The following is a 12,475-nucleotide window of genomic DNA, read 5'->3' as shown; positions in this document are numbered from 1 at the left end:
AAAAGCATGAATAAAATGACAATCTTGCAGCTCTAAGTCAGAGGCCATCTAGTGACTGGGTATAGAAAGACAGGTAAAAGGCTGTTTACTGAAGAGCCACCGTCCCAATCTGGCTTTGTTTCTGGCTTCAGTCTCCAATTCAACCACAGAGAGGTGGAGCTGGACTCTTTGTCTCTGCAGTGTTAGCACACCCAGGAAAGGAATCGTGACAAGATTACAGAGAAAGTTTTTGTCAGCCTGAAGTGCTTCACATGTAAAATAGCTGAGAAAAACACCAACACCAACAGAGAGCTCTGACTGGAGAAACAAGTAGACAAGTGATTCCTGCACACTTTGATGTTCAATAAAGAGTTACTGGAAAACACATTGAGGTCCTTAGACAACATATCACACTGAACAAAAAATGAATAAACATTTAATACAGTTCATTTTCATCCATATGTTACCAATCTTACAGTCAGTTTACAGGCTCATATCCAGATGTGCATGTCAGTCTACACGACCCCTGTAGTCTTTCAGGTTGAAGGAGTGCTTACAGTCAGAAACAGATATGTTCCATATATGACTTACTAAAATCCACATATTCGCATCAATGATCCATGAAGTACGATGATTTTTTTCAAACCAATAACAGATGTGACTGAAAAATGATGCCAACACATTTTAAACATCATTAAAAGGCATTTTTGAAACACTTTAACCTCCTAAGACCCGAACTCTTCCACAGCATGCATTTTTAATTTCTCTTTGATATTTGGGCTGATTGGGGCCCGATGAATGTAAAAACAAAGAATTACCAGATTTTTTTTTTTTTTTTTACCTTATTTTTGTTTTTAAGAAAAATAAGAGCCACATATGAGGATATTCGTTTAAAATTTCGACAGAACAGTAGCAGCATAATGTCCTCGTAAGTGGATATCAGGCCCTTGTAGAGCAAAATTGAGTATTTTGGTCTAAATAACCCAAAATGTGATGTCCACATATGGGGACACCAGGAGGTTAAAGAGGACCTATTATGCTTGTACATGAATGAACACCTCAAGCTTCAGACTGCTCTAAAACCTTAGTTTCACTGAGTTTTTTCCAATATCGGCTCCATCTACTGATATCCTCAGAACCCAATTCTCTCCTGTTGTTCTCAAACCTTTGGTTTAGGACAAGCAGCCAATCAGAAGAAAGCTTGCATAAGAGGAGAGGAGCTAAAGTGGCTTGTTTCAGACAGAGGACGATCTGCAGCAAGGCTCAATGTAGGATAAATAAAGACTAGTTTGATCAGCATGAGTCAAAGAATAAATATAAGCAGCTGGAAATGAGCCTGAATGTTCCACTTTAAGCAGCTGTTGATAATGTCGTACAACTGGAAAACCATCAGCAGATGCAGTCACGCGTATCACATGCAGGCAAAAGCCCAGCTTGTAAGAAAAGGTTTCCATATTGAGCCACGTAAGTATACAGTGACAGTAGCTTAATTCACTGATTACAGTAAAGAATCTTTAGAACCTTCCCTTGGATGTGATTTATAAAGCTTTGAGAAGCAGAATGAGAAATGGCACCAAGCTTCTTTCTGTTAAAGAAGTTAAAACAAAAATCCAATGTTCCTGTGATCACATGGTAAAACAGTCAAACACGTACAGTTCAGACATTAAAAACATCTGGAATGATTCCTCTGTATCCTCGACTTGAGATCTAAGAAAGGCCCTTAATTCCAATCTCGTTTTCATAGAAAATCCCATAAATCACCTGTTTAATGTCAGTCTCTCACACTGCTCGCCTCCATCAGCAGAGTTAAAAAACAATACATTGGCAAAAATTATGTCAGCATTAGTGCAAGTCTTACATTTTTAAAAAACTGCATCAAGTGTTACAATCTCTCAAAGTGAACGTGATAACACGTCACAGTAACGCGACTCTCCGGTCAGAGCACATCTCCGGGCACAGTCCTCCGCACATGTAACACTTCCCTCGTCAACGTCCCTTCTTTAAAAAAAAGAAAAAAAGAACTGCGACTTTCCGAACAGGTGTAGCTCATTCACCCCGCTTCAGTCCATTTAAATTTAGTAGAAATATTAAAAACATGGAGAGATCGGTATTGGTACCTTTCATCACTTTAAAACAGTCTGAGCTCGCCAGCAGACGGCCACAGACTCGTGTTCAGACGGGGCTTGAGGAGAAAGGGGGCAGTTCGGGACATCAGGACTCATGTGGTAAAGCGTCAAAGAAAAGCTCCCGACAGAGCCGAGCTGTGTCCTCTGGAGAGTAGACCGTGAAGCCGATGGTCCGTGGGTCGTTGAAAATTTCATAGTCGTTTCCTCCCTGCAGAGAGAAAAGAAAAACCATTAGATTAGTGCCGCCTGGTTTGGCTTGTTTTGTTCTCTCTGAGCAAAACAAACCATAAAAAACAGATAAAGCTTCATTTGGCTGAGGCCTGATTATTCTGGGACCGTTGGACTGAGATTGCAAAACAACTGAATGGACACTTAACAAGCAGGAGTCTTTCCAGGGTTTCCCAGAAGTGCAGCTGTTTCTCTTCACATCTACACCCTTTTACATCCTCATAGAAAAACTAAGTTATACGTCTCCACGTTATTTCTGTCAAATATGGTAAAAATGAATTTTGATCAAAACTTATCAAACTGATTCAAAGAGAGATTTTGGTCCAAATCAACATGATAGCATCAGACAGTTGCTGAAAATTTGTCAGATGGTACGAGGGATGAACATAGTCAGATAGGCTGATGTGTTTAAATGATGCTCATTGGTACACACACCATTACACCACCAGCCGGCAGGATGGATTTCATGCTGTTTACAACAAATCTTCTGCTTCTGTAGCCCGCTTGATATTTTCTATTTTTCTGTGTAAACGCTCACGTTAGGCCATCTGACATCAACAACGACGGCACGTTCAAAGTCACTTCTTCCCCATTCTGACCTGTACCTAATGAAGTGGCCAGTACATGTAGAATCTAATGCTATTAATCCAGGAAGTCACTTTGTCTAATTTCTGCACTTCTTCTAGATATGCAATTGCTCATAAATGAAAACATCTAGGAAAAACATAAACAGGCTTACTGAAACTGCAAAACTCCTTGGTGCCAATTAAACATTTCATGTAAAAGTGAAAGCAAGTCAGATTTAAACCTTTAGACCAGCATTCTTTCTAATGGCCAGAAGGGGGAGGACTTCTCTGTTAGCTAAAACAAGTCGGACTGGATAGAAATCATAAACACTTCCCTAGGAAGTTATAGTTTCAAGTCATTTTTAATAGAATAAACATTCATTTTATAAATTATGGTCATCATAGGAAAACAAGAGGTACAACAAGGCCTTACTTAGAGAGTGGTTACACTGTGGCTGATGAGTTGTGACCATGTGAAGAGTTTTTCACAATTGTCTTCAACATGCCAAAGCACAAAATATGAAAAATGAAAGCCTGACTGGCCAATCAATGAGCTATTTCACAATCACATACAGTTGGGGTGTTGTAGTCTCCAGAACATTCCTGCTTTTTAACCGTTTATGACTGAACTTACATCTGAGGTCTCATTGCCAAAAAAGTAGATGGCATCCAAGCCTTCCCTCTCCAGCACCTCTAAACAGAGTCTCTTGTCCCAGCCCTCTGGGAAAATGTCAAAGCTGATGAGGCCACCTAAGAGGAGATAATGACAAGAAACATGGCTGTCATTATAATGACTCAGACTTTAAATGTACACTGTGTGTTTCGCGAATGATAACTTCAAAGAATAGCTTGTATTATAAAGTAAAAAAAAAATTCTTTTGGCTTCTTACTGACAACATACAGCAGTGTTTTTCTAGGAACTTTGTTGGCAGAGAAAACAGCATACTAGGAAAAGGAATGTGTCCCCAAAACACACTTGTGTACGTCAATCTTTGTCGAAACAGCGCTGAGCACTTTTCTGTGTTTAAAGAGTCACAGAAAAGGGAGCAGAGATATTATCATGGCTGCAGGGTGATTTATGTTGCAGCTCAAGTTTTTTTTTAAACTCTAAATGTAACAGAAGAAGCTCTGTCGTTGCTCTGTGCTGACTTGAATGACCCCGGTGACATTTAAACTGTGAAATGTGGGTGAAACATCTCGCTCGGAGGCCTTTAGCAGGACCTCTTTCTCTCTTTCCCCCATCATACCTTACATTTTTTTGCCATCTTGGCTTTCAGTTAAAGAGCTCAAAAACAACAACAAAAGCCGAGAAGCTTCCAACCAATCAGAGCGCTATTTCCCTCACACACCCTCCACACGCCTCTGTCCTAAACACCTTCAACCTCAGACTTTAAACATGGCAGTTCTTCAGTCACATCTGTAATCAACCCACCCCAACCCTCAACATGCATTCTTCACCCTCATCAACTGCCCCCAGATGACTGCTGACACTGCACAGATGTACACATCTGACCTTTATCAAAACTTACTCAACCGCTTCAGCTAAATAGTTATACATCCACCTCTTAATCGCCTTCCTCATATAAACAGAGCCTTCTTTAAACTACAGGCATTATTTAATTGAAGAACACACAGGGTGTCGTTTACCTCGTGTCAAATGTTTGTGTGCACAGTGTCCCTTACATTCTGTACTCTCAATGCAGATTGGATAGAGTGTCACTCAGTTATATAACTCCTATCGCAGAGATCAGCTTATATCAGCAGCCATTCGCAAGAAGATAAACTCTGAGCAAAACAAACTAATAAATCACCACCGCTGCACATCCTCTGGATTGACTGACCTGTTTCTTTAGGTGTCATTAATAAAACACACACAGCTGCTTTAAACAAAAGAGAATACAAGTATATGCTCAGCAGAGATGGGCAGTAACGCGTAATCCGATTACTTTTTTCAAGTAACGAGTAAAGTAAGGGATTACTATTGCAAAAACGGTAATTAGATTACCGTTACTTTCCCGTAGGAACGCTGCGTTACTGCGTTACTAAAACCGTGATTTTTTTTGTGAGAATGTCTCACGACAGTGACGTAAGCGAGTGCGACGTTCGTGACAACAGTTGTGTGCAGATCAACAATGGATCATATATCGAGTGCGGGAGAGAGTATGAGCGTGCAGCGTTTAAAGCTTGGAAGTACTGACCTTACTTTGAGTTTGATTCCATAAAAAGCGACAAAAACATTAGTGTCCATCGTGCGTGGGAAGAAAACTTGTTTTTACAGCGAAAAAACACCCCTAAACTTCCAAGCAAGCGCCGAGTGCGCTATGACGTAATGGGAAACTCACAGAGAAACTCGCAGATTCTTCAACTGACCGCTGCGGCACACCTGCACCAGGGTAAACCTCCGCCTACCCCACTCCTGCTTTACAGGTGAAAATAGAGCAAAAGGACCGCTAGTCTTTGACTTTATTTATTTTCTGCTGTGTTTTACTTGCATCTATTTGAAAGACTGAGTGTAAACACACACAAAAAAAATATTTTATGTGCTGGAATGTGCAGAAAATAGGTTTAAATATGAAACAAATTTCTTCCAGTCAGAGAATGTTGCATATAATTAAATTTTTGCTTGATGCATAAAGTTAAAAGATTAAAACTAATAAAACAAGTTTTAAAAAGAGACTTTTCCATTTGATTACATTCTGTATGATGGATTATGTAGAAAAAGTAGAATTGGGCTGAAAGATCTATCGCTTTATCACCTCTTCAGGTTGTAAATCGTGTTTTTAAAAAGTAACTAAGTAACTAAGTAATTAATTATTTTTGAAAATAAGTAATCAGTAAAGTAACGGGATTACTTATTTGGGGAAGTATGTTGGTCAGTGTTGGTCAAGTTACTTTTTTCAAGTAACTTGACCAACACTGATGCTCAGTATCTTTCTATTCATTTATCTGGGGAAGTAAGATCTAATCCCTTCTTTTGCTGCTACATGTCGAGGATGTTCACAAGCAGGTTTGCCGTGGGTAAACAAGGCCAGCTGTCTCGCATGTGGGCAGCCTTCATGCATCACCAGCTGAAGTTCACACCTCATGGAGCACGTAAGCAAACATCAAGTACTTGATTCACCTTCCCTGACACACTTTAATAAAGCAAGACAGGGAACAGCGAGTGTGTAATAGTTAACCGAGGCCTCAGATCAACAGCACAAGGTCCAAGACACTGCATACAGGTGGGAGACAGAGGGGCCTCTTTGTAAACTGAGATAAGATACAGCAGGCAGATAGATGTGGTTTGTCATTAAACTACATGGTATTGAGCTGAATACTGACTTAACTGAACATGAAAACAACATAAAAACAAAGGCGGTCTTACTGGTCTGACAAACCAGAAGAGTGAGTCGCTTAAAATAGTTCAAAGCCTGAAAGAACCAGTGTTAGGCTGATGATGGTGAACTGATTTGGCTGGTTCAGGTATGAAATAATAGCTGATGTTTTGATGATAACTGAAGTGATTACCAAGACAAATAAATTACAATCAGAGTGATAAAGTATCAGTTGCATACTATTTTAATCATCGCTTCAAGAGGTGTGTCCCAGTAATGTCAGCTTTCTTGCATGAAGATTTACAGAGAGCTTTATTATATTTATCAGTGGGTGTGAAGATGCTTTCAGTTTAAACTCTCTCACCTTTAGTAAACCGTAGTCCTTTTCCAGCAAACTCCTTTTTCAGAGCAGCAACAAATTTCTCTCTGATCTTCTCTCTCTGTGGAGGGAATGACAACCCAGTTAGCTCGATGGCAAAAACGAAGTAAAAGTGCTTTTGCAATGTAAAAGTTCGTCAAGTTCACAGAAACCGCTGCAGTAGCCATGTCATTTTCTCTATGAATACAGCAGAGAATGCAGGAATTTAAATGTTAGCAGGTAACTGAAGAGTTAACCTTCGACTTCCTCCATATCGCCTGTGTCTGTGAGCCATCAATGGGCAGCTTGTTAAGCGGTCCTGAAAGCTCGCCATTGTTTAACGTCCTTTGTCTTTGTAACCGAGACAGTAACACGACTTGCTGTAACTCTCAGTGACTGATATTTGATATTTAATTTTAAGGTTCATATGTCAGGACATAATAAAATCAATCATCTGGTCCTTCAGCTTCTAAAATTATTTAAATCTAAAACTAAATCAAATGCAGTGTGTGGAAAAACTTCGTGCACCCCATGAGTCAGTAGATTGTAGAAACACCTTTAGCAGCAATAACTCGAAGAGCTGTGGAGGAATTCAGTCCAACTCGTTTTTGCAACATTGATTCAGTTCATTGCGATTTGTGGATATTTGTTTATGCACAGCTCTCTTAGAGTCCCACCACTGCATTTTAATCAAATTGAAGCCTGGGCTTTGATTGCAACACCTTCATTCTTTTCTCTTTCAGACGTTCTGTTGTAGATTTGCTGATGTGCTTGGGATCGTTGCCCTGTTGCATGACCCAATTTGGACCAAGCTTTAGCTTTTAAACAGATGGCTTCGCATTTGAGTCTAGAATACTTTGGTATACAGAGGAGTTAACGGTGAACTCAATATCCTGTGAGTGTAAATCAAAGCTTAATTATCACTGTGCTTGGTAGAAGGATCAGCAGACAGCCAGAGATTGTTTTTTAGACTTAAGGAGGTTGCTGTCCTATTTTTACTCATGCAGAAATACTGATCCCTTATGTTGATCTGAATTAGCAGAGAGCTTTGTCAAGGTAAGCGTGTTCAGTGTTGGATGAGTTTTCAGTTCAGCTGATTAAATGCGAGTTTGCTCGGTTAATGTTATCTCTAGAAAGCAGTGCATGTTCACAGTATTCAGTCTTGTTCACAGGTATTCCCAGAATGTCTTAATTTAATTTATAAAATATAAATATTTACCTGTCCTTGTATCCTTAATCAGTACAATATTGCCACACAAATTATCATAATGCTATGCTTTATCGATTTCTTCCACCGCCCCTAGTGTTTAATGGTTGGTCTAAGGTGTTCATGCTGATATGCTGTGTTTCGTTTTGGCCAAACATCTTAATCTTGGTCTCGTCTGTCAAAAGGACTTTGTCCCGGAAGTCAGATGTTATTCAGATGTTTTTTTTACAATGTTTTGTTGCTTTTTCACCCTTTTTTTGTAGCAAAGAAATGGCAGCTTAACTGCACTGCATAAGTTTTGCTGTTACTAAAATGCCTGCAGGGACAATAAATAAATACATGGTGTTTGCTTCTGAATAAAGTACTTCTGCCAATGAAGTTTACCTTGTCGATTTCAGAAAATTCAATTCGTTCCTCTGCCGTGCAGCTCCGACCGATGGGGGAGATGTTGATCATTCCGTTCCTGAACTCAATAAATGTACCCCTGCGGCAGAAAGGCATCGTCAGGATATAATACTTGAGTTTAAACATAATCTTATAGCTTCATATTTGATGAGAAATCACAACACAATTGTGTTTTCTTGCTTCAGTGCCTCAGGTCATTGCTAAAATACCTCACATTCCTGAAAAGCTGGAATTCAGGTTTGTCTTTCTGCCTTAGGTTAAAATAGCTTGTAGCCTAATTCTTGTGAGCTCTTTTTACCATCTCACCTTTTCTTTGGCAGTTTGATAAGTCCCATGTAACTGAGGCAGAAGTTGATCAGGTCCTGCAGCAGCTCCTCCCCGATCTGGTTTTGAATGGCCTGCAGGGATTAAAATACACGAAAAGACCAGGGTAAACAAATGGAGTAAAACTAAGTTTTACAACATGGTTTATGACAGCAAATTACTTTCTTTATGCTTTTGTGCAATCTTCCTTTCATTACAATTCTACTTGTATTCTTGTTACTGTTATTTTTTGAATCAGGACATAAAAACGTGTATCTGAGTATAGGAGGACTTACATGTTTTGAGAGGAGTTTCCCATCTTTGTACTGCACTGTCCCATTTTCAGCAAACACATAATCAAACTTGTGTATCACTGCAAGAAAAGAGACGGGTCAAATGTACCTAAATGTGCTCATCTATTTCTCTTTAACCTACATACTAAATTTGGAGCAGCTCCTTCGCTAATCGGAAGACATAGCTGCTATATTTACCCAGCAGCAGATTAAAGTGTATGTAACGCTGGCTACACGAGTTTAATCCTCCTGACTTTCACACTCACTCTGCACTAAGACAATGATGAGGAAGCTCTGTAGCTGAGCCTGTGTTAAAGCTGCTTTTATAACTTTAACAGAGGCAAAAGCCAGTAAAACAAAAGCATGCAGAACTGCATAAAAACATGTTAGTTACAACAGCTGTATCAAATTTCAAATACGCAACGTTAATATTACCTGTGACATTGTAACACAAAGTAAGTGAAGGTTCACCTTTGGCACACTTGGCAGGGTAAATGAAACTGCCGAGCTCTTTTTAAGCACAATGCAGCTGCATTCCAGAGGTAACCTCATATTGACTGACAGACAGGTTATCAGCCTGCCTGCAGCAGCTGGGCGTGAACTCAGCTGAGAGGCTGCTGGTGCAATGCCCGTGTTACAATTGTGTGCTTTGGCTGCTGGTTTGGGGAATCACAAGATCATAAAGTGAAGTGAACATACATGCAACACACATGAAGTTAATGACTGGCCGAACCAGCTTGCGCTGTTATTTATTTATGGCAGGTCTCGCGTTTAGAAGGAAGCTTGCTTTAGTTTAATTTGCGGCTTAAATACAAAATTATTTCCAGAATTAATCATAACCTCAGCTCTACTCCCTGCAGCCTGTGTCAGGGCATGTTGGGTGATGGAGCTTGCTGAATCACAAGCGTCTGTGGCTGAGACAGGAAGAGATCTCCTCACCATCATCTCCCTCCCCAAGCTGCTCTGCAATCTTCGAGTAGTCCGACCCTCCCACGATGCCGATCTTCACCTTCTTACGCAGAGTCTGGAAGAACTCATCCAGCTCTGGGTCGATTTTCTACAAACAGGAAAAACACACTTTAATTATCACTTTATGTTTTAATGACACAAACACACCTAAACAGACACACATATCGTCATCAACAACAAGCTCTCTATCTTGCAAAGAGGTGTAGTGTCATTTATTTGGAGCAGATTTAAAGTTTCCCAATGTAAGGAGGAAAACTCCCCGAACTGCACTCAAAGGAGACCACATTATGCAATATCCGGGCACTGACGCGTCCTGCACACACGCACACTCACACACACACCAGTGATCCTGCATGAAGCTGAGCATAGAAAGTCAAAGACAAAAGAACAAGAGAGTGTGCATAAATCAGACGCTCCAGATACAAAAATCAAAGGCTCTATTAAACCTTAGATAACTGGTAACAAAAATGGTTATTTTAAATTTCCTGCAATAAGCCAGCTGAGCAATGCATTCTCAGTTATTCTGCACAGCAACATGTGTACCTTACTGAGAGGCTTTGCATGCAGCTGCATGGCGAAGCCTGCCTTCAGTACCTTATGATAGAAGGACTTTCTGATGCACAGTTGATGTTGTGAAAGGTTAAAAACTTGGTAATTAAATTGTAAAAAACACCTCAAATAATAAATACAGGTTTGAATTCACATTGGATTGAAACCTCCTGGTTGACAGTTATGAGTTTATTGCATCTTAAAGTGCATAGTGTCGCCCTACACTTTTTTTCTCCGAGATGCAACTATTACATCACAGCCCTGTGATTGGTCAGTTGCAGAGATCGCCATGGAGCACCATTAATATAACACTGAAGATATACACCCATGTGCATCCCCGCAGACCCGTACCTGGGTATGTGTATAGGAGGAGCAAGGAGTGCAAAAGGAAAGTAAACACTGTGAGAAAGAGCACGTGAAGTCATCAGGACACCGTGTTCTCTACAGTAAGGTGCCTCTCATCAGAGGTCAATGATGAGGGCAGAAGAGGAGAGAGCTGTCATGAAATCTGATCATAACAATAATAATAAGATTATCGATGGGAAGCGAGCTCACCTCTCTCGGTGGTGTCAGAGTGCCGTCCACATCAAACAGGCAGAGGACGTTTCTGTCCGGAGAGAAGCCCTGTACTTTCTCCATGTCTTCTGCTCCCTCACTGTTCTTATCTAGAAATGTTCAGCAGAAATGCTACTGCAAGGTCCACTCTCGTGTAAAGAGGCGCATAAAAATATCTAATTTACATAATGGAGAAAAAAATGCATCCGCTATCAGCTGCAGTGCAAAAACCAACAAAATAAAATATAAAATGAGCTTCCAGCTTTATAAATAAGGATGGTTATCTCTCTCAGTGCGAGGCTCTTCTCTCCCTTATCTTTCTTCTGAGCCGCAGTCCTGCTGGTTTGTTTTGGGTCCGCTTGGCTCAGTGAAGCAGCTCTGCTCACACTTCAACACACGCTGCGTGCCGTACGTGTTGGATTTTTCTGTTTCTGTTCTGCAGCGCTCATTAAATCACCAGCCAATCACAGCCAGGGGACATACGTGACGTCAGGAGGCGGGGCAGGTTAATTTACTCGCCATTCAATGGCCGACGGCCTTTCACCTACAAGCGATGAGCAGGAGCTAGGAGTGGTTGGAATAAGGAGGGTGCTGTACGTTTGACACTGAGTAAAGCTTTGTTTATGAATGAGAAGAGTCTGAATAACAGTGTAATTGCGGAAGCCCAGGTTCAGCAGGATATCATATGATGCAGGTTTTTCTAGAAAAGTAAGCCACAGTATTTCTAAAATAGATCCAGATGAATTAATTCTCAAGTTCCTCCAGAGTTTTGTGTTTTTGCAGTGAGTCAGAATTATGATCCAGGGACTTTTTCCACAATGCAGCTATAGCTCTTCCTGTTTCTTCTCAATGTATTAGCATGCATTTAAAATTTATCTTTGGAATAGAAATTTAAGGCTTTCCATATTAGATCTTTGCATTCTATTTTCTAATTATTATTATTATTATTATTTATTATTATTATTATTTTTTACCAGGGATAATGTACATTAATAAACATTTCTGTAAATTAGCCACAGGTTAGTTTAAACTAAATTTCATCTGTAGTTCATGGCTACATATTTAAAGCACCTAATCAGTGAAGAATGTATGTAACAAGATTTTCAAAGTTAAGTAAGCTGTACTTTTGTAAAATTTTCTAAAACATTTTCAGTGTTCTAGTATATAGAGACTGAAGCCAGACTGTGACCATGTAGTAATACAATAATTAATATTGTAATAAAAATGTGTTAATTCTGTTCTTATAACCCTATAATAGCAAAAAGCATTTTCTTTATATTCATGTCCTCAGGCTTAAACCCTTAAACCCTGGATTTGATTTGGTCCTGGTCTCCTGACCATGGGCAGGTTTGCTGCATTTGTTGCAGTTATGTCTTTAAAAATTTGCACAATAGCCTCATTTTGCAGTTTTGCCTCTGTAAAAGACAAATTGGTCACTGTGAGTTCAGTATTTTCATCCTACTATAAAGCCAGTTCTTATATTTAAAATGATGTATTGGGGATGTGTCTAAAAATGTTAAATTAATTCATGCACTGGACAGCTGGTTGTTTGTGGTCTTCCAAATACCCTTTTCCAAATGGGAAGTTGCAGAGTGCCCTCTGGTGGACAAACTATGCAAC

At 39.9% G+C, this 12,475-nt stretch overlaps 1 protein-coding gene across 1 annotated transcript; it reads right to left on the bottom strand.

Moving 5' to 3' along the window:
* Positions 1-401: 401 nt before the first annotated feature.
* On the bottom strand, positions 402-11,265 carry pmm1 (phosphomannomutase 1). Its single transcript, XM_085270566.1, has 8 exons — positions 10,856-11,265; positions 9,722-9,839; positions 8,786-8,862; positions 8,493-8,584; positions 8,166-8,265; positions 6,581-6,656; positions 3,534-3,649; positions 402-2,313 (listed from the first exon to the last, which is right to left on the bottom strand). The coding sequence occupies exons 1-8, from the start codon at positions 10,937-10,939 to the stop codon at positions 2,191-2,193; spliced, it is 786 nt and encodes a 261-aa protein (XP_085126692.1). The 5' UTR covers positions 10,940-11,265; the 3' UTR covers positions 402-2,190.
* Between the last annotated feature and the right edge of the window lie 1,210 nt (positions 11,266-12,475).

The sequence above is a fragment of the Mchenga conophoros genome, linkage group LG4, assembly GCF_057382185.1.
Source record: "Mchenga conophoros isolate Kocher_MC1m ecotype Shallow Benthic linkage group LG4, M_conophoros_male_GT1.1, whole genome shotgun sequence".
Lineage (NCBI taxonomy): Eukaryota > Metazoa > Chordata > Actinopteri > Cichliformes > Cichlidae > Mchenga > Mchenga conophoros.
This window is presented reverse-complemented; position numbering and strand designations above follow the sequence as displayed.